Source organism: Aquila chrysaetos, chromosome 9 (genome assembly GCF_900496995.4).
Source record: "Aquila chrysaetos chrysaetos chromosome 9, bAquChr1.4, whole genome shotgun sequence".
NCBI lineage: Eukaryota > Metazoa > Chordata > Aves > Accipitriformes > Accipitridae > Aquila > Aquila chrysaetos.
Window position 1 is genome coordinate 22,434,492 of NC_044012.1, and position 24,178 is coordinate 22,458,669.

The 24,178-nt window shown below is 60.7% G+C and overlaps 1 protein-coding gene across 1 annotated transcript; it reads right to left on the reverse strand.

The window, feature by feature from the left end:
• Positions 1 to 6,713: 6,713 nt before the first annotated feature.
• FHOD1 (formin homology 2 domain containing 1) lies at positions 6,714 to 23,500 on the reverse strand. Its single transcript, XM_030024968.2, has 25 exons — positions 23,455 to 23,500; positions 22,870 to 23,303; positions 16,648 to 16,754; positions 16,461 to 16,525; positions 15,011 to 15,078; positions 14,800 to 14,905; positions 14,492 to 14,586; positions 13,968 to 14,079; positions 13,779 to 13,873; positions 13,526 to 13,669; positions 13,192 to 13,406; positions 12,939 to 13,049; positions 12,656 to 12,679; positions 12,078 to 12,131; positions 11,462 to 11,628; positions 10,306 to 11,201; positions 9,885 to 10,037; positions 9,541 to 9,723; positions 9,150 to 9,269; positions 8,779 to 8,940; positions 8,488 to 8,678; positions 8,195 to 8,387; positions 7,961 to 8,114; positions 7,699 to 7,875; positions 6,714 to 7,146 (listed from the first exon to the last, which is right to left on the reverse strand). Exons 1-25 carry the CDS (start codon positions 23,498 to 23,500, stop codon positions 7,064 to 7,066), a joined length of 4,155 nt encoding a protein of 1,384 aa, XP_029880828.2. The 3' UTR covers positions 6,714 to 7,063.
• Between the last annotated feature and the right edge of the window lie 678 nt (positions 23,501 to 24,178).

The window sequence follows — 24,178 nt, forward strand, 5'->3', positions numbered from 1 at the left end:
GGTGCCCCCAGGACCTGCTTGTCTGCTGGGGGAGCACCACACGGGTGCTGGGCCACGTGCCACCCGGGTCCCGGTGCCTTGGCCAGCCACGCTTGGGTTTCTCCTGGTGCCTGGAGCAGGCAGGTAAGGTGTGAATCCCTTCCTAGCTGCTCCCCACGATGTGGGGCTAACAACCCCTGGGTGATCCCAAACCATTTCTCAGCACCCCGCTCTTTGTTCGCCACCCGGAGCAGGCAGCACCCTGCCACCCAGCTACCCAGCGTTATTGTGGGACTGCAGCACATGAGCCATGCTGGAATGTCAGCTCCTGGCTTGCCCCGGCGGGTGCCGCGAGGCTCGAGGGAAGCCCTGCCGTGCACTGCCAGGCGCCAGGTCCATGCCACCTCCGGTGAGTGCTGGCAGGAGCTCCCTGCACCGCCCCGGCCAGGGGGGCAAAGTCCTCTCCTTTCCAGGTTTATTACACAGGGTAATTGCTGCCGCTGGGCTCGATTTATTAAGCACCTGCTTTAATATTTCACCGAGTCTCCGTACTTGGTGATCCTTCGTGCGTCCCTGCCATGGGCCTGACCCTCGGTGCCCTCTGTGTGGAGGGCGAGAGGCTTTCACGTGCCAGCATTGACACCGGTCTCCGATCCTGGAGAGGCTGGACTCTGCCAGCCGGGCTGCTGTCAGTGCCGGCCACCCCTGCCAAACCCCACGAATCCTGGCATGGTGGTGGAAATGGGAGCAGATGCTTGTGTTATCCTTCTTGGAAACAACCCCTGTGGTACCGGCGGAAAAACACATTTCATCAGCGGCGACGGCAGCGCTGCAGAAGTGCAGTGTCGAACAGGCTGGGGTGGTTTTGCTGGGGTGTGGTGGTGGGACCCAGCTGGGTTTGCAGCCCTGCTTTTCCAGGCAGGGGAATGCCAGGAATGCCGATGAGGTGGAGGAGGAGGAGGGATGTTCCCAACAGCATGGCCGCAGGCTCTCCTGCAGGAATCCAGTTGCTTGCAGCACTGGTCTACTGAACTTGGTGAAAACGATGGAGGTGGCCACAAGGCAGAGCCTCGGGGGACTTGTGCTCTGAAGAGGAGCCTGTTAAACATCTGCACTCATCACTTCACCAGGGCTTGAAAAATCCCGTTGGAGAAAGGTTGTTTTCCAAAGATGTGGTCTCCTGAGAGAGCATCCCCCACTGCACCGGCCGAGCCAGAGCTGCTGGGGCATGCAAGGAAGCGGGGTCAGGGATATGGTGCTTTACAGAGACAGCCAGAACGTAGATTCCATACCAACGATGGTGTTTCACAAAGGGTAGATGTGGCCATTCCCAAATTGCAACGTGGATTCATGCGTCTCCTTGAGAGCCAGGTTGGGTGTCCATTCATCCATCTCTTCCAGAGCTCCTCACGCATGGTCTCAGGATGCCCTTCTTGTGGGACACCTCAAGCCGTGGTGTTCTCTGTCAGCTGCAGTCAGGGCTTTCCATGGATGTTGTCACCAAGAGGTCTGGTGGCATGGGGTTGGACCACCAGCACCCTTTGCCAGCCCTGGCCATTCCCCAGCTCTCCTCCAAATGGTCAGTGTGCGGTTAGGCTGGCCTTGGTGGCTATTCCCTTGAAGACAGTGCCTGGCCTTCTTCATCTTCCCATTGCTCAACACCCAAGGGTGCCTCCCAGACGTGCTGTGCTGTTAGGAAATGCTGGTGATAGCCCCATTACCTTTTGACCTACTTGAGCTCTTCCATAACTGTTCTGCTAATTACAGTTCACATTTTTCAGGGGAAGCGGGGCTGGTTCAGCTGCAGGCATCTCCCACACCCTTCCTGGGGCTGCTCATGCAGGTCCCCGGGGACACACACCATATTTTCCTAGTGCTCCCCTTGCCCTAGGCTGTTCCTCCAGCTTGGTGGAGCCTCCCATGACTAACAGGTTTTGAGATAATTGTTCCACTCCCTAATCTCATCTGCAAAAGATTCATGACATTGTTTTTGAAGTGCCATGAACCATTTCCAGGGGCTCTAAGCCCATGAGGGATGTGATTCATCCACGCTGCTCCCACAGGTACTTAATCTTCTCCAAAACAGCAAGTCCTTCTTCCACAGCTATTATCTCCTTAGGGAACACCACCCAGGCAAGCGCCTAACAGGACACTTTTGTCTGTTCAGCGCTGATGAAGACTTGTGCCAGCGCTTGCTGCCTTGCACAGGCCATGGGGTATAGTCCTTTCCCGGGAGCAGTTGTCTCAGGAGAGGGGACTGGGGCTGGGACCCCCTTGGATGTCACTTGTGGGCTGGGTACCTACCATGGACCATCATGCCCATGGGAAAGGGGGTACTGGAAGTGTCCCTTGCTAACTAAAGCAGATGGGGCTCCTCTTCCACACCATGTCCTCAAAGAGCCCTTAGGATGGATGTGGGTCCATCCTTCTTTGCTGTGAAGATGTGGGACACTGGAGCCTATTGGCATCTGGGGCCAGAAACAGTTCAGGAGTGACAAAGGCCATTGCACTGCCTGGAATTAACTCTTATTTTGACCCAAAGTGTCTTGCAGAGGACAGTGATTAATTACTCCCAGCATCAAATATTTGTGTCCTACCACTGAACTTGCCCTGTTCTACGGGTTCTGGTTGCACTTCGCTGCTGGAGTGGGAGCTCTCTGTTATCGTGGCTTTCTTCTCTGGGGAGGGCAGATCCTCGGGTGGCTGTGATTCAGCTAAGCCAGGTTCAGCTCCAGGAAGCCTTACCTGCACCCAACACTTTAATGTCCCCATGATCCTTCTCCAAGCCCAGGGCATAGAAACCAGGTCTAGCAAAGAAAGCCCAGCCTGGAGGCACCTCCCATGGCATGGCCAACCTGAGCCACAGCTGCCCAAGGAGCCACCTTAACTCTTCATGCTGGGATCTTCTCCCCCTTCTTCCCCCAGGACTTTCCATCCCTTGTTTCCAACTTACTTCGGGCCATGACTGAGGACTTTTTGGGGGGCTTTCCTTATGTTTTGCTGCTGTAAAACACAGGCAACTGTTTGTGCCCGTCATCCCATGCATCTGATGCCACATTGCTGGGGTCAGCCTGAGTCCCAGGCTTTGATCCTCCATCTGCAGGGGGTTCCATGCACCTTGGCTGGATGGTGGGCACAGCCCAAACCTCTCCCTAGCTCCTGGCAGGACCTCTCTGGTCCTGGGGTGCTGTGGCTGGAGCAGCTCCTTCAGGGAGTACTGGGGCTGCTCCCCAGAACAGCATAGCTGGCAGCATGGAGCATCCAGCCAAGCACTGACCCTGGATCTGACTCTTTGCAAATCCCCTCATCTTTGGAAAATTCCTGCCTCTGACTTGTTTTTTTCAGGTTGCGCGTGATCCCCAGGTATTTACAAAACAGGGCTCCGCTTCCAGCCGCATTTATGGCTTTGGGAGATGTTTCACCTCTGGGAAACCACTCCCCAGCCTGACCTCGAGCTTTTCCGCCCCAGTGAGGACCCCATGTCGCCATGCCTGCTCACCCACGCAGCCTTGGCAGCCCCTTTGCCAGCCAGGCTTTCTGCACTGTGGTTCTCCAAACAAGAGCTGCTTTTGGGCTGCAGGGACCTTGCTTCTTCGGTGTGGCTGGGAAGCATTGGTGACACTCTGAAGAGCTCCCAGCTCCGCTAATGCCTAGTACTCTGCATCCCCCATCTCCTCGGGCACGTGTGGTACCCTTGCCAGGCTTGCTTTGCTAGCCCAGCATCACCCTCCCATGTCCCATCTCTCCTGTCCTCATCACAAGGCATCTGCCTCAATATTAGGGTGATGGGGACAGGGCGAATGTGGCTCCCCCTTGGCCACAAGGCAGATCCCAGGGGAATCTGGTTGGGCCACACTCCAGGTGATATCCTGCCGCCTCTGCCCTCAGGCGAGAGGGCAGTAGGTCATGGCAACCCCGTGACCTGGTTCCCATCCCACGCCTCCATCCCACCGGGGAAGGCAGTTGCAGAACAGAGTGTGTCACCAGCCCCAGGTTGCTCAAGTGAGTTGGGGCCAGGAGGTAGAGGAGGAGTCCTCCAGCTGAGACATTTGGAATGAGCAGGAGGAATTTGGAGGAGGCAGGTGATCATGATGCTCCTGGAAGGTGGCCAGGACGCAGTGGCACTTGCAAGAAGTGCTCTGGATGGCTGTGAGCAAAAGTGAGGTTATACTGTCCCTGATGGGAATTGTGCTTCTCACGCAAAGTGGTGGGGCTTCATGGCAACCACAAGCCTAGGACCATGGGTGGTCCCCCCGCTCTGTAGGGGTGTGCCCATGTGGCACGATGCTGGAGCCAACCTCAGAGCGTGGCAGCAAAGAGGACCCCACACTGGGACAGTCCCATGGAAAGGGCTGGCAGGATGGGATGGAGGAGGCAGGGGACATCTTCCAGCATAGGTTCTGTAAGGGGTGGGAGCGAGTCTCCATCGTGAAACTTCTACAAAAGAGGGTAAATGTGACAGCAAGTGGAGCCGGGCTCGTCCCCGCTGTCCCCTGCTCAGCCTCCCCCCCTGCCCCCACCTGGAAGGGGGCCAGGGTGTGATGGGGGCCAGGGACGAGTGCTGGAGAGACAGCCGAGCGCAGGGGGACGGGAGCTTGTCCCTGCCAGCAAGACAAATGGCTGGGACGAAGGACGTGGCTGTCATCTCACCGGGGACATGGAAGGGGCAGGACGTCTCGCCGGGGTGGGGGAGTGGGGTGCAGCCCCTCTGGGTGTCAGGGAGGGGAGAACAGCAAACTGAAGGCCAGCGGGTGAGCGTCCGAAGAGCGACGGGACATGAGGCGTTGTTTTGGGTGGCCTTGCCATGTGCGTGGCCGCCGTGCCCCCTCGTGGCAGCAGGACACAGCTGGTGGCCCCAGGCTGGCGTGGGCAGGAGCCACGCCGGGCAGGGATGGAGGCAGGGATGAAGGTGCTGGGTGCCGCGAGGTGCCCCGGCAGGGTCACCTCATCCCACCCGGAGCATCCTCCTGAGGGGGGTGCCGCACCTCTACCCCATCTCTGCTGATGCTGCCTGAGGCCACATGTGCCTGGGGTCCCCACCAAGCCTCAAGTGGCAGCCCATGACCTTGCCTCTGCTCAGAAAGGAGTCTCCGGCATCCTGCCACCCTCCTCTCCTTCCCGAGGAGGGGGCTGTGCCTGCCTGGTGCATTTTTGGCATAAACCACTTGCGCCGCGGCCAAGCCAAGCACTTCAGGCGCCGCTCAAGGGCAGGCAGCGTGTGCCCGGGGCTGGGCCGGGAATCCTGGAAATATCACCAAGGCTGCAAAAAAACCCAGCTGGAAAAAAATAAACAGGGGTTGGCAGAGGCCTTTGCTGAGGACACAGCCGCCCCGAGTGCTGCCAGACCACTTGGTGTGGGGGGCATTCCCCAGCACCCTGCCTCAGGTTCCTCCCGCAAGCCCTAGGGAGCAACAGTCCTGGGGTTGTCACATGTATAATGTCACTTTGGGTACCTGGGGCGGGTGCACGGGGTTGGGAAGATGCTTTCCTACCTCTTTCTCCTTCCTGCTGTGCATCTGAGTGGCTCAATGTCACCTGTCGTGACCTCCTCATCCTCTCTTTGGGGACCCAAGTCAAGCACCCAGAGGGGAGGAGAGCCAGACCATGTCTTGGGACACCTGCAGCTCTTAGCGTGGTATCTTGCTGTCCCCAGAGCCACCCAGGAACATCTCAGGCACGTCACAAGCTGGGGGGGGGGGCTGGTGCTGCCCGGCTCCTCTGAGGACACTGGGGTGTCCAACCTCACGGGAGAGGGACAACCCTGGGCAGAGGTTAGCCAGGAGGAAGAAGCTGCCCTGCCCAGTGGAGTTTTTCTTCATTCCTTGAAAGCTGCAGCGACCTGCTGTGCGGGATTCAGGGCTAGAGGCAGCACTGAGGCGGAGCTGCCATGATGAATGATGTGACACCATTCCCAAATGCCTCTACCACGGGTGATGGTGCCCAAAGCAGTGCAGCTGGCAGAGGGGGATGCTCAGAAATGGTACCCACCCACCATCTAGCACCCAAGGGGAGCATCACAGCCAGCATCCAGTGTGGGTTTTAATCTGTGCCTGGGATGGCATAAGCCAGGAGGTGGCATGTTCCTGTCTGGACATCTCCCAGGCCCCACAGCTGCCCTTGCTGCATTTACATCATGAGGCAGCCTGTCTTTGCCAAGCACAGGGAGATGTTTCCGAGGCTTGCAGCTTGGACAGGGCCAGGTTTGCAGGGGGCAACCTGGGTCCTGTGCCTTGGACCCACTCTGGGAAGGGAACAATCCTGCCTCGGCCCCAGGTCCAGGTCTGGCTAAAATCCCCCAGGAGAGGTTTGAGATGGGACATGTATTCTTAGTTTGACTGCATCATGGGCTTGCGCTCAAGCCACCGCTCCTGCCCTTGAGTGTGCAGCCTTGAGCCTGGCAGCAGTCCTCACTCATTCTGGCAGCGTCCCTCCAGATGTCCTGGTACAGAGGGGATCACGCTGTCCCTGGGAGGGATGACAGTGCCTGCAAGCCACAGGGCCAGCTGCTGCAGACTGAGTGCTTGCCCCAGGCAGCAGGGCTGGGATGCCAGCAACACCCAGGTCCTGCTCAGGACCAGGGCGACGGCTTCCCCAAGGATCCTGGGGGGAGCATCACCCCTTCCCTCCTACCCCCACCCTCAGTACTGCCGGCTCCAGCCCATGGCATCAAGAGCCTCCAGCATCCCAGCCCAGAAGCAAGGTGACCTGGGCGCAGGGACTAGGGACGCCAGCAGTGTGTCGGATCACTTTATTGCCACAGGTGCCACGGGCCAGACCCAGTTCCCAGAGGGGGTCTGGGTCCAGCCCCTTGACCCCTCTATAATACTGTTGAGAAGATGCATGCCGAGCCTCCATGCCCACACATGGGCGCTGAGCATCCTCCATCCCGGCCACCATGGAGCAGCTCCGGGGCATCGCTCCCATCCTGCTGCCTGCACCTCAGGGAGCTGGAGACCAGCAGGGAAAAGCAAGACGAGACCAAGGGTGCAGAGCGTGCCAGTCCTGGAGCAGCAGGGGCTACCACCACGTCCTGCCCTGGGGGCTGATGGAGATGAGGAGCAGCACAAGCCCCCCCTTGACCCCCTCAAACCTCCATGCCGGGTGCCCGGCCCAGGCCCAGCGCCTGCACCAGGTCATCACTGAGCCCACTCTTCAGCGTCCGTCTCACTGTGGGAAGAGGAGAGCATGGCAGTGACAGCACGAGCAGCGCTGGCTGCCAGGGTCCCCACATGATAGGTGCCTGCCCAGACATGGTCCTGGCACGCTGGGGAGGGGAGGGGTGGCAATGGGGTGCAGTGGCATGGTCTGGTCTCAGGGTACCTTCTGCTGTGGCCTGGTGGGCTCAACATGGGAGGTCAGGGGCGGCCAGTGGGGAAGTCGCCAGGCAGGGCATGGGGACATGGACACAGAGATGGGACAAGGCATGGAGACAGAGCATGGGAACAGAAACGGGACAGGACACAGGGGTAGAGACAGAGATGGGACAGGGACATAAAGACAGGACAGAGCATCTGGACAGGGACACAGGAAAGAGTACAGAGACAGGGCCACAGAGGTGGGACAGGGTACAGGGACAGGGACACTGAGATGGGACAGAGTACAGGGACAGGGCATGGGAACAGGGCCACAGAGGTGGGACAGAGACACAGAGATGGGGAAAAAGCATCTGGGCAGGGCCACAGAGATGGGACAGAGTACAGGGACAGGAGCAGGACTTACAGGACTTCCTATTGCCACGGGACCTCCTGCGCTCCTTGTTGGTGCAGGGCCGGGGGTTGGCATTGTGAGTCACCGATTTCACCAGCCGGTCCATGATTTCATCCGAAGCATCGTCTGGGGAGCTGGGAACGTCCTCCTGGGCTGGAGAGCCCTGGGCCGGGGTGGTGTGCCCTGTCCCTGCATGGGGACAACGGGGATGCTAGCATCAGCTGTGCTCAGCCAGCTGGGCATGCCTTGAGTGCCTCTGCCACCCCGCTCCTACCCCGGCTGGCCCGGCTGCGGCGGGCAGGGGCATCTGCGGGGGAGGTCAGCAGGCTTTTCATGCTCTCATGACCCGCTTCCATCTGTTCCTCAGGGCCGCTGGACACCACGGCGGGTGGTGAAGCAGTCTCAGCGATGCCAGAGAACTTCTCGGTCTGCAGCAGAAGGAGAGACAGGCGTCGGGGACCTGGGGGGGCATCACTTGGTGGTGGCAGCTGGCTGAGTGTCCCCATACCTCGGTGATGAGCCGTCCCCGGGTCTTGTTGCGCTCACGGTGGGCAGCCCGTTTCTTCTGCTGCTGCAGGATGCGCTCCCGGCAGGTGCGGTACTCCAGGGCAAACTCCCGCAGCAGCTTGCAGATGGGCGTCACCTTCACATCCCGCGCGGTGCTTGCTGGGTACCCCAGGTACAGCAGGAAGGAGTGAAACCTGCAGGGATGTCGGTCACAGCGGGTTCCTGCCGTGTCCCCGTGTCCCGTGTCAGGATCACAGGGTTCCTGCCATGTCCCCACGACCTCGAGCCACCGACCTATTGAGGATGCGCCTGTGTACCACCTTCAAGACGACAATGCGCTGGGTGCTGTCCTTGAGGAAGTCCGTCAGCTTGCTCTTCAGCACCGGCTTGGTCTCGTGCTTGGCAATCACCTTCAGGTTGTCCCAGGAGGCCCTGCACCTCCGCTCCAGCTGCACCAGGCTGTTGGCCAGCTCGTCAAAGTCAACCTGGAAGAACAAGACATCAGCCCTTGGCCGTGCTGGTGGAGCTGGGCAGCCATGGGACCTACACCTTTGTGTTGCCCAGGTGTCATCTGCCTTGCCTCACCTTGGCGGAGCGGGTGATGGAGGCAATCTCTGAGTAGAGGTCAGTGGTTTCTGGGAACTTCTCTACCACCATCTGGCAGAGATGGTGGAGCAGGGACTGCCGGTGCACCGTGTCCTTCACTTCTGAGACCTTCTCCAGGTAGCCCAGCTCAAAGCCTCTGCTCTGAAACCCCAATGGACTCAGCAGGGCCTCTCCATCCCTCCTCCAGCAGGCCTCCAGTCTGCAGACCCACTGGGCCCTCACCAGCACCACCCAGCCTCAGGCACTGTCCCAGGTTTCCCATGGTCCCTCTTGGGTACCCATGCACCATGGCTGGTCCTGTCATTGCAGCACTCAAGACAGGCCGCATCCCTCCACACCCTGCTCCTCACCTGGGAGCCGTTCAAGAAGTTGCCCATGGCCAGCAGTGTGGCCAGGATGCACTTGAAGGTGTGATTTCTGGCCAGCTGCTCCATGCCCACCTTCAGATCAAAGAGCGGTTCTGCAATCTCCTGGGTGAGGAGAGAGGTAGGTGAGACCCCTTGGCCACCCTCTCGCTTGGGAGCTTCAACATTCACCCCTGCCCATGAGGACAATCAACTCATGGTCAACCCAAGCCCATGCTTGCCTTGGGGACCTGCAGCCTGTCCCCAGCCAGGACGGCACCTCCCGTAGTTGGACACGGCTGGTCCCCACCAGGAACACGCTTGGCTCAGTGCTCAGCACTGCTGGGGCTGGCAGCGGTGAGAGGGCTGAGGGCAGCTGGGGTACATGGCTCTGTACCTGCTCCAGGCTCTCGTAGTCCAGCTTGAAGGCCCAGAGCTGGAGCCTGGCCGTGAGGTCACTGATGGAAGAGAGGGCGAGCAGGAACTGCTCTGCAGAGCCCAAAGGCACATCGGGGTTGGCCAGCTGGGCCTCCTGGATCTTCTGCTTCTCCTCGTCAGTCGGGACCATGGTCAGGATTTTCTAGAGCAGACAAAGAGGGATGTGTCAGACTTCCAGACACGTCACCATGGGACATGTCACCCCAGGGCTGGCAGCACAGGCATCATGGCATGGAGGCCTCCTGGCCAGAGGAAATGACCCGCATGAGGACTTCAGAGGGGCTGAGCTTCTCCTGTGCTCACCTCAATCCCTTCCTTATTGACCGCAAACTCATCAAAGTTGAGCACGGCTGTCTTGATGATGTGTACGGGTGGCAGCACCGTGAGGCCAATGTTGATGGCATTGCTCCTCTTGGGGTCCAGCACCACCACCACCTTCTTCCCATCAATGGCCTTCTGCAAAGAGGACAGGATGGATGTGGACAGCCAGGCGAAGGGCTCGCCTTCATGAAAACACCATGGACATGGGGAGCTGATCAGGGACCTGATGGTGAGCCAAACCTGCGCACTGCCCATCACCGTCCCACTGAGCCTTCGGGCTGCAGGTACCCATCCTCAGCATAGGGTAGGGGTGACAGTGCACGCCTAGGGTCCCCACAGGAACTAACAGCCTTCCTCCCACCCCTCAAGTCCCCTTGGCTGATGGGTGCCAACCCGTTGGTACCTTTGAAGTTGGCACTTCCTTTGACCGTGACTCAAAGAGATGCTCCAGTTTGGAAGCATTGACCTCAACGTTCTGCAGGGACGCCCACAGTGTCGCCTGGCCAAACCTGCCCGGCCCCACAGTGCCATCCAGCTGCTTCAGCTCCTTCCAGAAGAGTTTCACTGTCCTCTTCTTCTTGGCCTGGGAGGGGCCATCTGTTGCTGAAGGGCCTGGCAGTCCTGGGGGGGGTGGGCAGCCGGGGACCGCAGGAGGTGGAGGTGGAGGTGGTGGGCAGCCAGGGATCGCAGGAGGTGGAGGTGGAGGTGGTGGGCAGCCAGGGATCGCAGGAGGCGGAGGTGGAGGTGGTGGGCAGCCAGGGACCGCAGGAAGTAGAGGAGGAACCATGAGGGCTCCAGCACTCGTAGCTTCAATACCAGGTGGGAGGAAGGAGCCATTGGCCATGGGCCCTTTGTCCAAGATGTCAAAGTCTTCTTCTTCCCCCAAATCAGTGAAGTCCAGGTCCTTGATCTTCAGCTGCATGGGGCTGGCCTCCAGGTGCTCCCACGTCAGCTCCACATCCTTCTTGATGGGCATCATCCCAGTGTTCTCCAGTTTCTGCATGTGGGTCTCGGCATCTATGCTGGACACGGCACGTGCCAGCTTGGCGTGGGCGCTGGCCACTGGCCCGTCTGGAGCCCTGCCATGGTGCCAGGTACCCTCCTGCTCCCGACTGCCACCTCCCTCAGCGTCCATCTCCACCTCGCCCTGGACCAGGAGGGACGACGGGACCTCGGGGAAGACCTTCTCCCTCCCCGGCTCCAAGGAGCCCTTGGCATAGAGCATGTCCAGCATAAACTTGGTGTCAGAGGAGATGGTGCTGCAGGAGTCAGTGGTGTCTGGCCGAGCTAGGCGAGACCCTGCAGGGAGAGGGGGAGAGGTTGGGACAGCCCGCTTGGAGGGGACAGATGCTGCTGGGCTGCACATAGAGTTGGGGTCCTGCTCCCCAATAGGGTGTGCTTAGATGCCAGTATTCAAGAGTGGGGTGGGGAGGTACCACCCAGCCCCTCCATGGCTCTGGGCATCACAGGCATGGGCTGGGGGCAGAAGGGCCACTTAGACCCACCCCAGGGACCCTGATGAGCCCAGAGCTGGGAACACACGCCCTGGCAGCACCTACTTATACTGGGTGGCTCCATCCCAGGCTCAGGGGTGCCGCTGTCCCTGTCCCACGCAAGAGTGGTGGGATGCTCCAGCGCAGCATCGCTGAGGACATCAAGCCGTCCCTTGGCCATGGAAGAGATCTTCTCCTTCTGGGCTGCAGCCAAGTTCTCCAAGAAGCGAGCTCTGTGAGACAGGGGTGGACATTGGCTGGGAGCAAGGCAGGGACGGGGACGATGGGCAAACCATGCCATGCCACACTGCACAGCCAGCCCCACAGCACAGAAACCCCTTGCACTGGCCACACCGCATTGGGGACCCAGAGGATTCAACCTCCTCCGAGCCCTGCAGAGAGACAGGTGATGCCACCATGGCTCGGGGACAGGGATGCCACAGCCCCATGGGAGCCAATGGCTCGTGCCATCAGGGTGCCACCATCACCTCTTGGTCCCAATGGACCTGGTGCTCAGCACAACCCTCATCCAAAAGCTGCAAAACCCAGGAGGGTGCCCGGGCAGAGACTCATGGGGACCCTCCTGCTCCTCATGCCCTGCGTGGCCAGCGCCCAGACGCCTCCGGCCGGGTGCCGGCCTGAGGAAGCACATGCCTGGAGACACACGCATGCCTCTACTTACTCAAACTTCCTCAAAATAGGCTTGTCCCCATGCAAAGAGGGGGCATCCTCCCGCCTGAGGGAAAACAGGGGTTAGCCCCCACTGTCAGCAGCCCTCTGGGGCTCGTGCCTCCTGCACGCACCCACCTGGCAGCTCTCCAGCGTAGGACCCTCGCCCCACCATCACCCCATGGCCCTGGAGTTCATGGGGAGCCAGGAGAGCCCCAGCAAGTCCCCTCCTGCCCAGGCACCACAAGGCATTGGGTGCTGCCGAGACAGGGCACCGTTCCCCACCACCAGAACCACCCAGTTTGCCACCAGGATGGCGATGTCAGCCCCCTGCCAGCCCCGGGATGGGCTGTGCCACCTCCAGCAGGGACACCTCACCCCAGAAGAGGAGGATCAGAGGGTGCCATCACTTCGTGGGGTATGCTGGCGATGGGGGGAGCGGGTTGGGGTCCCACAGGCAGGGCTCAGAGGGGACAGGCAAGGGATGGAAGAGGTGAGGGATGGGAGCAGCGAGCAGGTCAGGGCAGTGCCCCCTCCTGCCGGAGCATCATGCCGGGAGGGAGCACACGCATGCAGAGCCCAGGCACTTACCAGACAGGGGCAGTTTGGCGCAGCCTGCAAAAGGAAAGATAGAAAGAGTGGGCAGAGGAGAGGGCAAGCGTGGGCAGAAAGAAGGAGTGAGGAGCTGGAGCAGAGCTGTACGTGCCCGAAGGATGCCCTGGAGCCCCTGGCCAGACCCTCTCAGATGCCCACTCCCCCGTCACACTTCTCTCCAGCCCTGGTGACCACCTTGACCCTGTTTCCCCCTGGGACAGGTGCACCCCACGCTCCTGGGAGCCCCCCCCCACGCACCCAGCCCCTCCTGGCTCCGTACTTGTAGATGCTGCGCTCGCCTGGGCCCGGGGGCTGCTCCTTCTCGGCCGGCGGGGAGGCCAGGGCCAGCCGCATGCTGGATGCGCTGTTGTAGATGCTGCTGGGACAGGGTCTGGAAGAAGAGATGACAGGGACTGAGAGCAGGTCCCACTGCGCTGCCCTCCACCCCGGCACCAGGGATGGACCCGAGCGCTGCTCACGCCACATCCCAGCATCTTCACCATCCCAGGAGCATCCCCTCCAGCCGCACTTACTCTGCTGGGCTGCTTGGCGTAGGGACAGCCGGCATGTCCTCGATGAGGGGCTCCTTCGGAGTGTCAGGGGACCCCAAAAGTGGCTGGGCATCGGGGCCAGGCTCTGGGCAGCCACCCTGGGATCGCCACCCACGGCGGCCCTCTTCCGTCCTCCTCCTCTCCTTGCGTCCCCCCGGGGGTGGCTCCTCTACCCCATCCTCCAGCTTCAGAGCGCTCTGCAGAGGGGCCGGGGGGGCATGGCACCAGGCACGGCACCCCTGCCACCCCACGCACCCGCCCTCCCCGCTGCCACGGGACGTGGCACGCAGCCGGATCCCGCAGGTGCCCCGCTCACTTCGTAGAGCGTGAACTGCTGCTTCAAGTCAAGGTCGGTGCCCTTGCTGCCCAGGTGCTGCTGCACCACCCGCTCCATGCCCTGCTGCTCCAGGCAGTCCGTCACATCGTAGAAGGTGTCCTGGTCCGGGAGGGCTGCCAGTGTCTGAGCAGGACCAGAGGGACGCTGCTGGGACCGGTGTGACCCACACCGAGCCCCGCCAGCATGGTACCATGGGGACACCCTGCCACCCCCCCCCCCCCCCCCCCGAGACCTTGTTGATCAGTGTCATGGCGAACACCAGCAGCTCCGTGTCAGCCCCGTTGCGTTGCTCCAGGATGGCCATCAGGTTGGACCACGGACACATGCCTGAGAAAAGCGACATGCGAAGGTGACACGTGGGCCATGGGGGGGACACCGTTCCCCCAGCGGGGACCTCATGGGTGGCTGGGTCTGCACCCACCTCTCGCCCTGTCCACGGCATTGATAGCACGGATGAGGAGCAGGGCGTTGGGTTCCGTGTACTCCACGAACACCAGCAGCAGCTTCAGTGCCATCTTCACCACCAGGCGAAACTGGGACAAGGAATGGCGGCTGGGACGGTGGCAGGGGGCTGCCAGTGCAATGCTGGGGCACTGCAGCGTGGCTGTGCCCATGCCCCAGGGCTGGGGACTTTGCCTTGGGGCCAAGGACCAGCCTGCAGCTGTGATGCTGATGGCCAAGGGGCACCGGGAATGGACCCGGAGTGGGACCTTCTCTTACTCAAGCTCTGTGCCCAGGAGCACAGTCACGTCAGGATGGGGAGCTCTGGGGACCCTGGGTGAATTCCAGATGGGTGGGAGCAGGACCGAACACCCCCAAAGGTACCAGGGCACCGAGTCCAAAGGCAAAGGGTGGGGTAAATCTCCCAAGGGATGGTGCAAGGGGACAGCCACAAGCAGGGAAGGTGGGGGTGCAGTGGGGGGCACAAGGGCAGCGGGGGCTTACTGGGCTTCCCGACAGCGTGTACAGCCACTGGACAGTCTCATTGTGGTTGATAACACCCTGCATCCCATCCACAAAGAGCATGATCTGGCTCAAGGCTGCAAGGCAGAGAGTGGGCAGGGTCACGGCATGGCAGGCAGGGCTGCAGCAGGCAGGGGTAGGGCTTTCCCCTCCCTGCACAGCGTTGCCACGCCAAGGGCAAGGTCTGGCAGCTGCTGGCAAGGTAGCCCAGGCAAACTTGCTGGCTCACCCCCACTGAGTGCCAGCCTTCCTCCCTGGGGATGAGAGGTGCCCTGTACCCAAATACCAACCCCGGAGGATGTAATTCTGGTAGTTCTGGTCGGCCTCTGCCCCCACTTTGATCAGGCACGTCAGCCCATCCAGGTTCACAAACTCCGGGACCAGGTCCTTGTCCTCCTGCGGGGTGAAGGTCAGGAGTTACCACAGCGTGGGAAGGCAGCCAGCCCTGGGGGAGCCCCCCCCCCCCCGCCCAAACCCCGCAGCGCACTGCCATCACTGTACCTGAAAGAGCTGCTTGAGGGAGAAGAGGGATCGCCGCAGCTCTGGCCCCTGCGAGTTGTACAGCTTCTCTGGAAGGAACGGAGAGATGCAGCATGATGGCCTGGCCCGCAGGGGCTTGCTGCTGAACCAGGGCTCCGAAATTCTCCCGGCTGCCTGGGAAAGCCCCACATCCTGACTCAACTCTTGCACCGTCCCCCCAGGATGCCGGCACTGCCTGGCTGTCAGACACGCAGGGTGGAAGCAGCTGCAGTTCCACAACTACTTATTTCAGCCCTGCCACCTTCCTATTTCCTTTTTTTTCTTTTTTGCTTTTTTTTTTTCTGCCCAGCAATGACATAAATATCCCCTCTGGTTTCCTGTGCAGAACCGAAACAGGAACACGGGCAGGAGGCAGAGCTACTTTTAGCCGTCCCTCCCCGAGCACAGCCCTGGCACAGTCCTGGAACCCCCAGCAGCCCCGTGGCTTAGGAAGAGCAGCGGGATGCGGATGGGAAGGACGGACCGGCTGCTCGGGGACAATAGGACAGTCACTGGGCTGGAGGCTGGATGGAGAGTACGTGCTCATGGGGATGGTGCGTGCGGGTAGGAGCCAACATGGAGCAGCCGGGGCAATGGGAAGCCAGAAAGCCCTGTTACAACGAGCGGAGACCAAAAGCATCGGGAGCCAGCACTTCCCACATCCAAGAATTGAGTTATCTGAGCATCCCGAGTTATTTGGGTCAGCTTTAGAGCTGTCCCAAGCCAAAAGCGAGCTGTCCAAGGAGCCCTCTAGACATGCCGACGAGGGCTCTGTAAAACACAAGGTCCTGGCAGCCTCCTCCGCACACTTATTGGCTTGTCAGAGCAGCCGAGAGGGAAAGCAGAGCAGCCTGGGGCTCAGCCGGAGCCTGGGAACCACTGGCAGAGCATGACCCCGAGCCCGGCCTTCCTGCCCCTTCCCGTATCGCTTGGCTGCAGCCCTGCACGGCAAGCTGATGCCCAGCCAGCATTGCTCTGCTCAGCACTTGTTTTCACCCCTGCTAAGGAGGAAAAAAGGCTCGAGACTCCCAAATATTTTGCAGGACCTCCGAGCAGGTTGCCCAAAACCGCGACAGTGCTTTCTGCTGCGCTCAAGCTATTTGTTTGTATTCCGCAAAGCTGTATTTAGACCTTGCCTGAATGACCCAGAATATCTGCAGTGGTCGGTGGGTTGCCAGCTGAAGAGACAAAAGTCCCGATCTCTGAGGATGGAGGGGATTAATGCAGCAGGTCCCCACCAGCCTCGCGGAGACCATGTCCCCTGCATCTCTGGGAGGGCTTATGGTGTGGGAGCAGCCCTGGGCTGTATTGGTCCCTCTCTCCATCACAAAAAGCCCGGCCAAAACTCACCGCAGACACCAAACCCCCACCATCTGGGGGGGCAAGCTGCCAGACCCGCACCAGCCTGGAGGAAGGAGCAGCCCCAACTCACCAATAATGGCGTGGACTCGGACGGAGAGCTGTGTGCGCAGGATCAGGGTTGGCCGTCTCCCCTTCCTAAAGTGGGGGAAACACCGTGTGAGTGCCTGCAGCGGGACCACCGCAGCCCCCGGCACTCACACACACGTGGGGTCCCCGTGTCCTGTCCCCGGAGGGCTCAGGCACCCCACATGCCTCACCTGACCTCCTCGTAGAAACCCTCCAGATCATCCTTCTGCTCCAGCAGGGACAAGTCGAGGTCTAGGTAGTGTCCGGAGGGAGAGACCTGCAGCGTGCAGTCCTCCAGCTGGGGATGCAGACAGCCTGGCTGAGCCCCTGTGCCCACTACCTCCCTCCTGGCTCCCGGAGGATGCAGCATCCCTGGGTCACCCTCCCACCTGCACCAAACCCACCAGACAGACACATCCCGGAGCAGGGCGGCAGGTCCCACCCTGTCCCCAAGTGCTGGCCCTGCAGGGAGATGCCCCAGCACCCTCTGCCCCAGCTTAGTGGCGGATTGAGAGAAACATGGAGCCCCAGGCTGGGAAAAGGCAGAGTGAGGGCGGGCCTGCTGCCGCCAGGCTCCTCGGCAATCCCTTGGGTAGGAGCCATGTGAAGAGGCTGATCCACACCCTGGGGCTCCCCTTAGTCAGCTGAGGTGCAACCGAGGTAGGATCTGTCTCCTTGCCTGGGCACGTGAATCACCTCCGTCTGTGGGGACTGGGTCTGCGGGAACTGCCAAGGCACCCTGCCCAGTCAGGGACACCCCAAACCAGAGCAAATCCCACCGGGATGTCCCCTGGCTGACGCAGCCTCTGGCTCAGCCCACAGCCATGTGGCATCTTCCAGCGGGACAGGGAAAAGCACAGCCCAAGGCAATGCTGGGGTGAGGGCATCTTCCCCGAAAGTCCACATACAGAACCCATGTTGCACCCCGACCAGCAGGCATGGCACCCAGAGGTGCTCCAGGCATGGCACCCACAAAGCCCCTGAGCCACCTGGGACCCAGCAGCACCCCACAGCACCCAGGCAGGTCTCCTGGGTGAAATCCCGATGCGACAAGGCAATTTGCCTTCAAGCAACCCTGCCACCCCAGTGCATCTGGACCTGTCCCTAAAGCATTTGCAGCCCCCTCCTCCTAGCTCACTCCACCTCCAAGGAACTGCTGCTCCTTTCCAAATCTGCACAGCAGTGCTGTGTAACCACCTGGGGAGCTGAGGACCGGGGACAAAACCCTATTATTGGGTTTTATATAAAACCGTGCCCTGGCCACCCTAGGGCAGGCTGGTGACCCACAGCAATGCTGGGTATGGCTCCTGCATCTCACTGCGGTTGCTTTCCATGAAAGCCCCATCTCCTCAAGTCACAAGATCGTGCGAGAGCTCGCACGTACGACTTCACTGCGAGCCTGACATTAAAACCAGAGGGCAAAGAAAAAATGCCACGTGCATTAAAATAATTAATGGCCCTGACTAAGCCTTGGGATAACAGGCAATTTGGCAGGGCACTGCTGTTGGGTTAGACGCAGTTGTTATGTTGTTAGTGTCCTGCTCCACCTCCCGCGGTTGCTGGCCACGCCAGCCAGCCATGGCAACGTGCACCAAACACAGGCTGCTGGCACCGGGGCAAGTGCTCCTGGCTGCCAGCTCTGCCTCTGTGATGGGCATCACTAATGCTGACCCCACACAGGGTTTGCTTACTGGGGAAAGCTTCAATTCTTCCACAGGGACAGGCTCTCCTGGGCACCCCTGCATCTGCCTGGGCATCCCTTCAGGCATCCCTGCATCTGCCCAGGCATTCTTGCATCTTCCCAGGCACTCAAACACAGCAAAGAGCAACTCACAGCTCCAACACAAAAACTTTGCCTTCTCTGGGCTGCCAGAGCCCCGGCAAGTCGGAGTTAACATCCCCAGCTCTTACCGGGGCTGGTGACATGTCCCAGCTGGCGGAGGAAGCCAAGCGCCTGGGACTCGACCCGGCGCGTTTCCCGTGTGAGCTTGGCGGCACTCCCCATGAGGGGTGCTCCGAGCACTGGGCCTGGGTTTGGCTGCGACCCCCCTGGCGAGCACCAGCCCCCTGGGATGGATACAGGCCGTCCCAGGCTCGTGCTGCCCTGCCAAAAATCCGGGGCGGCACTTCCGCGCCAGGGAACACTGACTGCCCCAGGGCCGGGGTTACACTGGTTATTCGGATGAGGGGTTTACACCATGCAGGATTTGAGCTGGGACCTTGGGGCTGTGCTGCTGGGGACGGCACGTCGGGGTCACGGGGTACTGACAGCTCCCGGCGCAGGGCAGCTGTGATCCGTCTGCCTCCTGCCTGTAAAAGCATTTTAAAATGAGCTGGGCTTTGAGGGTCATGGGGACTTGCAGGCAAAGTGGAGCTGGGGGAGGAAAGCATCCCACGCTCACACCTCCAGCCTGTGGCTCCTGGGAACCCCAGCCATCCCGCAGCAGCACTCATGTTCTTCATCCACGGCATGGGGAGGTTTTGGGGTCTTGCTGAGGACAAGATGCCGGTGGCAGCCCCAGAGGGGGACAAGGACCCTACGGCCCAGAGAGGGTTTCCCTGCCGGTGTTAAAAAAAAAAACCATTACCTACCCTGTTGCCTCAAATCTGAGACATGGGGAAGGTAAAAACACACGGATCTCCCTGATCCTACCAACACCCAGCAGCTGTGGCCAGCTTCGAAGCTCAGCGAGGACACACAAGCCAGGCAAGCGAGCCCCCAGGGAAAGCCACCTCCCCCTGGAGTGGGACTTCCCTCCCAAACCATGGGGGTAAGATAGAGACATCTCCACCTCTGAGACGGAGGCAACCTCCACCCACAGCTGAACACACGCCACCCACCACGGCATCACATCTTCCTGCTCGCCCCTATCACGGCATCCCCACCCGGGAGGATGCTCCAAGGCCAGGCAGTGAATATCCTCTTTATCTGCCAGCAGAGGAAACACTTTTCCCCCCCCCTAACACTTTCTTTTTGCAGTAACCACAATTTCCTAATGTCTCTGCAGCTCTTCTAGGAAGGCTATGGGGAAATTACAGAAAAAAATATATTATTTGCTCCTGAGGCAGCAGTTAAACACAAGGCATTGGCGGGTCAGAAACGCCTGGCATCACAACCCTCTGCCCACCCTCCCAAAACATATGGGGACTGATGGTTTATAGAGCTATGCCACAGGAGTAATGCTAGCCGGCAACCAAGCCCATTCACCGCGATTCAGTTTCAGGGCTAAGAGGGGTGTTTATTGCCTGGGCACTTGGTCGCTGCCTCCTGCCCGCTCCTGCCTGATGGATTGCAGCAAGTGGATGGGAGTGCTGCCATTGCCTTATCATGGCAGGGGAAAAAAAAAAAAAATAATACCCAGAGATCCCTCCGGGCCTGGAGGTCACCCAGTTAGCCCAGAACTGCACACTCACTCGCGCACATCCCTCTTGAACCTCGTCTGAGGCTTGTTGCTCATTAACGGATCCCTCATTTCTCAGCAGCAGCAAGAGGACCCCACTCCTGGCAAGCAGCCGGTGATCCTGGCAAAGCCATGACACAAATGCCTGGCCGTGGCTCCTGTCCCAGGACCCACGTGAGGACCATGCCGAGAGCCGGGGAGCGCCGGAGGCTGCTGAGCACTGACACTCGGCTCTAAGCATTCAGCAAGAAGCAGAGGGCAGAGTTTCAAAGCGGTTAAGTCAGGGGGATGGCAGCACTGCCAACAATCCTGTCTCACTGCTTTCATGCCTGCCAGAGGTCAAGTGGGGCAAAGACCCTCGGCAAACACCCCCCTCAAGCTGGTTAGGAAACAGAGAACAAGCAGGGCTGGTGGTATGGGGCTTGTGCGCTTCATGCGTTCACCAAGGTCGCCCCAGCAGCTCTCCTCTATCAAGTCCGAGAGCTCGCAGCAAGCTCACGGCACCGAGGCCAGCGAGCTGTTTGCTCTTCCCCAGGTTTCCAGGGGAGGAAGGGGAAAGCAAAGCTCCAGCCCATTGGATTTTGCAATTGTTTGGAAAAATCCTTAGATTCAGAGGTGAGATAGTGCCAGGGGCAAGTGAGCGCAGTGGCCTTTGGGGACCAAAGGGACAGCCAAAAAAACCTGCCCTGTCAAAACCTGCCTGCGGAGGTTCAGAAAACCCCCACACCCAAGGCGAGCATCACCCAAGGGTACTAGTAAAATGCTGGAAAGCAAGAGAAGATAGTATCGGCCTGGAGCCGAACAATGCAGCAGCCACAAACAAAGCGGGAAGGTATTTTCAAGCACAAACACGCTTTCCGGAGAGCATGAAAAAGTCATCAGCAGCAGGTCATGCTTGGGGAGAGGAAGTGCCGAGGGTGTCACAGGGCAGGACGGGCTGTTCGAGGCAGCGATGCCGGCATGAGAAACCTCCTGTTCCTCATCTCTAGGCTGTTCCCAGCTCAGGGAGCAGCTTTGCCGTGCCCGGGGAGGGCAGCACCCGGCTGGTCCCCCATGGCAGCTCATCCCCTGGGTGCCTGCAGTTCGGTCCTCCTCCATCGATGTGGGGACCCCCAGCCCACCTCCCTCTCGGCCGTGGCATCCTCCTGCTGGTGCTTTGCAGCTCCAGGCACGCTGTCCTGCAGGACAAGCCTGGCACCGGGCATCCCTAGCTGAATTTTTTTTTACAGCCAGTTCCTTGGGAAAAAATCGGACTGTTCATTTACTAATTTTAGGGCGGCGAGTAATGGAGATGAGCGCTACCTGGCGCAAAGGGCACCAAGGGAGGTTTCGGCTGGTTGTGCCAGGGTAATGACATCTGCATGGCTCCGGGGTGCCAGTTCTGAATTTGGACTGAACTGGGTGGCTCAGGAGACTGACCTTGCTCTGCAGTGTGTAAATCCCACTGCAGGAGGCTCCCTATGAAGACATCAGCTCATATAAACCCCAGCCAGCATCCCAGCTTGCCAGGCTGGGATGTACCACAGCCCTCGCTGGCTCAGAAAGCTCTGTGTAATAAAAGCAGCATGGTTTATAACCTATATGGTCTATATAAACCAGGAATCTGGCTTATAAGCCCAGAGCAGGGTCCTAGCCGCTCGCCTGCGATTTTACCAAGGGTCATGGGGCAATGCAGGGAAACTACAGAAAAAAACACCCAGAGCTTGGCTTAGGCAGAGAAAAGAGCCTGAAATCCCACAATCAACACACCTCTGCTGGGCACAGGACCTCCTTGCGATGCTCCTGCCCTCGGGAACGCCATGTCCAGCCCGCTGCGTGCCACCACAGCAGCACCCTGGGCTGGCGATCCCCTTACAGCCAGCTCCTGCCCAGGGAGGAGAGCACATGCCTGAAATCTGAGTTTGCCTCATTCGTCATGTCTCGGGGCTGTTTGTTCCCAAACAAACTCCATTTAGTCACCGCCTAAAAATCCCATGACGGCGACGACATGGGACGCTGCTGCTTTGCTCCAAGAAAAATGAAAAGGGGGATGAAAGGGAGTTTTTTTGCTACAGGCAAAGGTCTCGCAGCGATCCCCTCTCCCCCGGCAGGCCACCAAGCTCAGTGCCAGGCACACCAAGCCGATTTCCCCTTCCTGCTGCCCCCATCTCTCCTGCCTGGCTCCAGGCAGGGCACACTCCCCCTGCCTGCCTGGGTTCCTGCCTCCCTTGCCTGCACTTCTGCGGTGCTGCAAGACAGAGATGCTCAGCCATTGCCAAAGGTCCCGTGCTCCTAAGGAGGAAAACAAACCTGCCCCATCCTGTAAAGGGTGGTCTGAAAGCATCACGGCAACAGAAGATACCCAGGAGGGGGGGGGGTCACCTGTCCCCTCTGCTCCCTAGCCTGGATGAGGCCTGAGGACACACAAGCTGGACACGGCGCCTCACTTCAGCTTCAGCCTCCTGCCTTCCTCCTGGCTGGAGGAAATTGCTCAGCACGAATTTCCACGCTGCTCTCCGGTGGCAAAGCTGCCACCGAAGCAGAGGGCGAGGGGCTGGTGGCCGTCTGGCTCCACCACCTCCTCCCCAAGGCCCACGTGCTGCAGCGAGCAGGGACACGGGCCGGGTCCCCTGTGTCGGGGAGCCGGCGTCCTCCCGTCGAGGCTCAGCTCCGCTCCCGGTAACCGGAATAGAAAGGGTACGTTGGGGCGGGAGCATGCTGCTTGGCTCGGCCCCGACGACACGGGGATGGACGCCTGCCCTCGTCTTGCTTCCCCCTGCCCGAGTTCCTGCCCGCTCTGAGCAAGCACATCCTCTTCCTCCCCGCCGACTCATCCGGGGCCGGCCAAGAACTGGCATCTCCCACAGGGGCTCAGGGATTCCGCCGTGACTCACACCGGGAGCGCTGCCCGGGCCCGGCGGGAACACACCGCCCCGTCCCTCGCCTCCCCGGCTCCTTCCAGCCGACAATCCCCCCCCCCAACTCCGGTGCAAGCCCGGTGCCTTCCCCGCCCGCTCCCCGGCTCCCCCTCACCGGCAGCGGGGCCCCGAGCAGGCGGTGCAGCGCGGGCAGCTGCGCCCCGAGGGCCAGCGCCTCCGCCACGGCGTAAACCGGGGCTCGCCGCGGCTCCGGGAAGCTGCCGCAACCGAAAGGATCCGCGTCCTCCAGGTACTGCAACCGGCACGGCACCGCCGCCTCCGCCATGGCAGCGCCGCCGCCGCTGCTGCCGCCGCCGCCGCTCCGCTCCCGGGGGTGGGGGCGGTGAAGCCACGCCCCGCCCGGCCCGGCCCCGCCCGGCCCCCCCCCTCCCCGGGAGAGCCCGCTCGGTGCGCCCTCCCGCGGGCGTCCCAGCGGCGTAGCGGGGGCTGCTCGCCCGCAGTTGCATCCCGCGCCGGAGGGATGCTCCGGTGTCCGGGATGCTCCGGGCTGCCGCGGGGTGCCGGGTGGGGCTGCTCGTCCCGGGTGAACTGGAGCACGGGTGGGCGGCAGGGCTGAAACTCCCAATGCTGGGCCACGGGGGAAAGTGGCGGAGGGAGGAGCCGCCCTCTGCCCCGGGCAGCCCGGAGCCAGAGGTGCAGCGGTACCGCCCCGGCAGCGGTACCGCCCCGGCAGCAGTACCGCCGGCTCCGAGGCCGGTGTTGATGCTAACAAGGGCGTTATGCATCCAAGGTGTCGATGCTAATGAGAACGTCCAAGATGGATCATGTAGGGTTCATCATCATGGCTAAGGTGGGCTTGGAAAGGAGCACGCAAAGGAGAGCCGGGACCACCGGGAGGACCCGGGGGGACCGCGGCTGCCCCGGGGATGGGACTGGGGACACGGGAAGGTCTCATCGCTCTTGGACTCAGCATGAAGCGTCTCGGGGCATGCTGAGCGCAACCCAGCAAGGCAAAGCTTTTGCAAAGGTGATCCTACTTTCTTTTTGACTGATTACCTGGGCACCATCGTCACGATGGCCCGACACGACGGAGCGGTGGGCAGGGAGCCTTCTCGCTCCTGGCTCCAGCCCGGGCTCCCAGTAGGAGCGAGGCAGGAGCAGACTGGAGGGGAGCTCAGCAGAGACACCCAAGCAGCGACACGGGCCGGGTCCATGATTTAATTATGCAAAGGGGAGCGAGAAGCAGCTTCTTCTCAGCAGCAGCCCTTGCGAGGCCTTTCCTGTACTGCCTTTCCCGGCAGGAGCCGGCTGGCAGGGGGTGGCAGCAGCAGGCTGCTTTCCCCAGCCATTTTCTTCTGCTGGCAGATGTCTGCTGCACATTTGTGCCGGGTCAGAGAGACGAGAAGAGGCGACGCCGCCGAGGCTGCCAGGGTAGATGTCCTGCAGCCCATTCCTCCCTGGCC

Bases quoted from the DNA above. Each gene is read 5' to 3' on its own strand.
- FHOD1 (XM_030024968.2), bottom strand. From the start codon at position 23,500: ATGCATAACGCCCTTGTTAGCATCAACACCGGCCTCGGAGCCGGCG. The intron at 14,587-14,799 runs GTTGGTATTTGG...TCTGCCTTGCAG, and splicing joins CCAGAATTACATCCTCCGGG to CCTTGAGCCAGATCATGCTC. The intron at 13,670-13,778 runs GTCTCGGGGGGG...GGTCCTGCTCAG, and splicing joins CCATGACACTGATCAACAAG to ACACTGGCAGCCCTCCCGGA.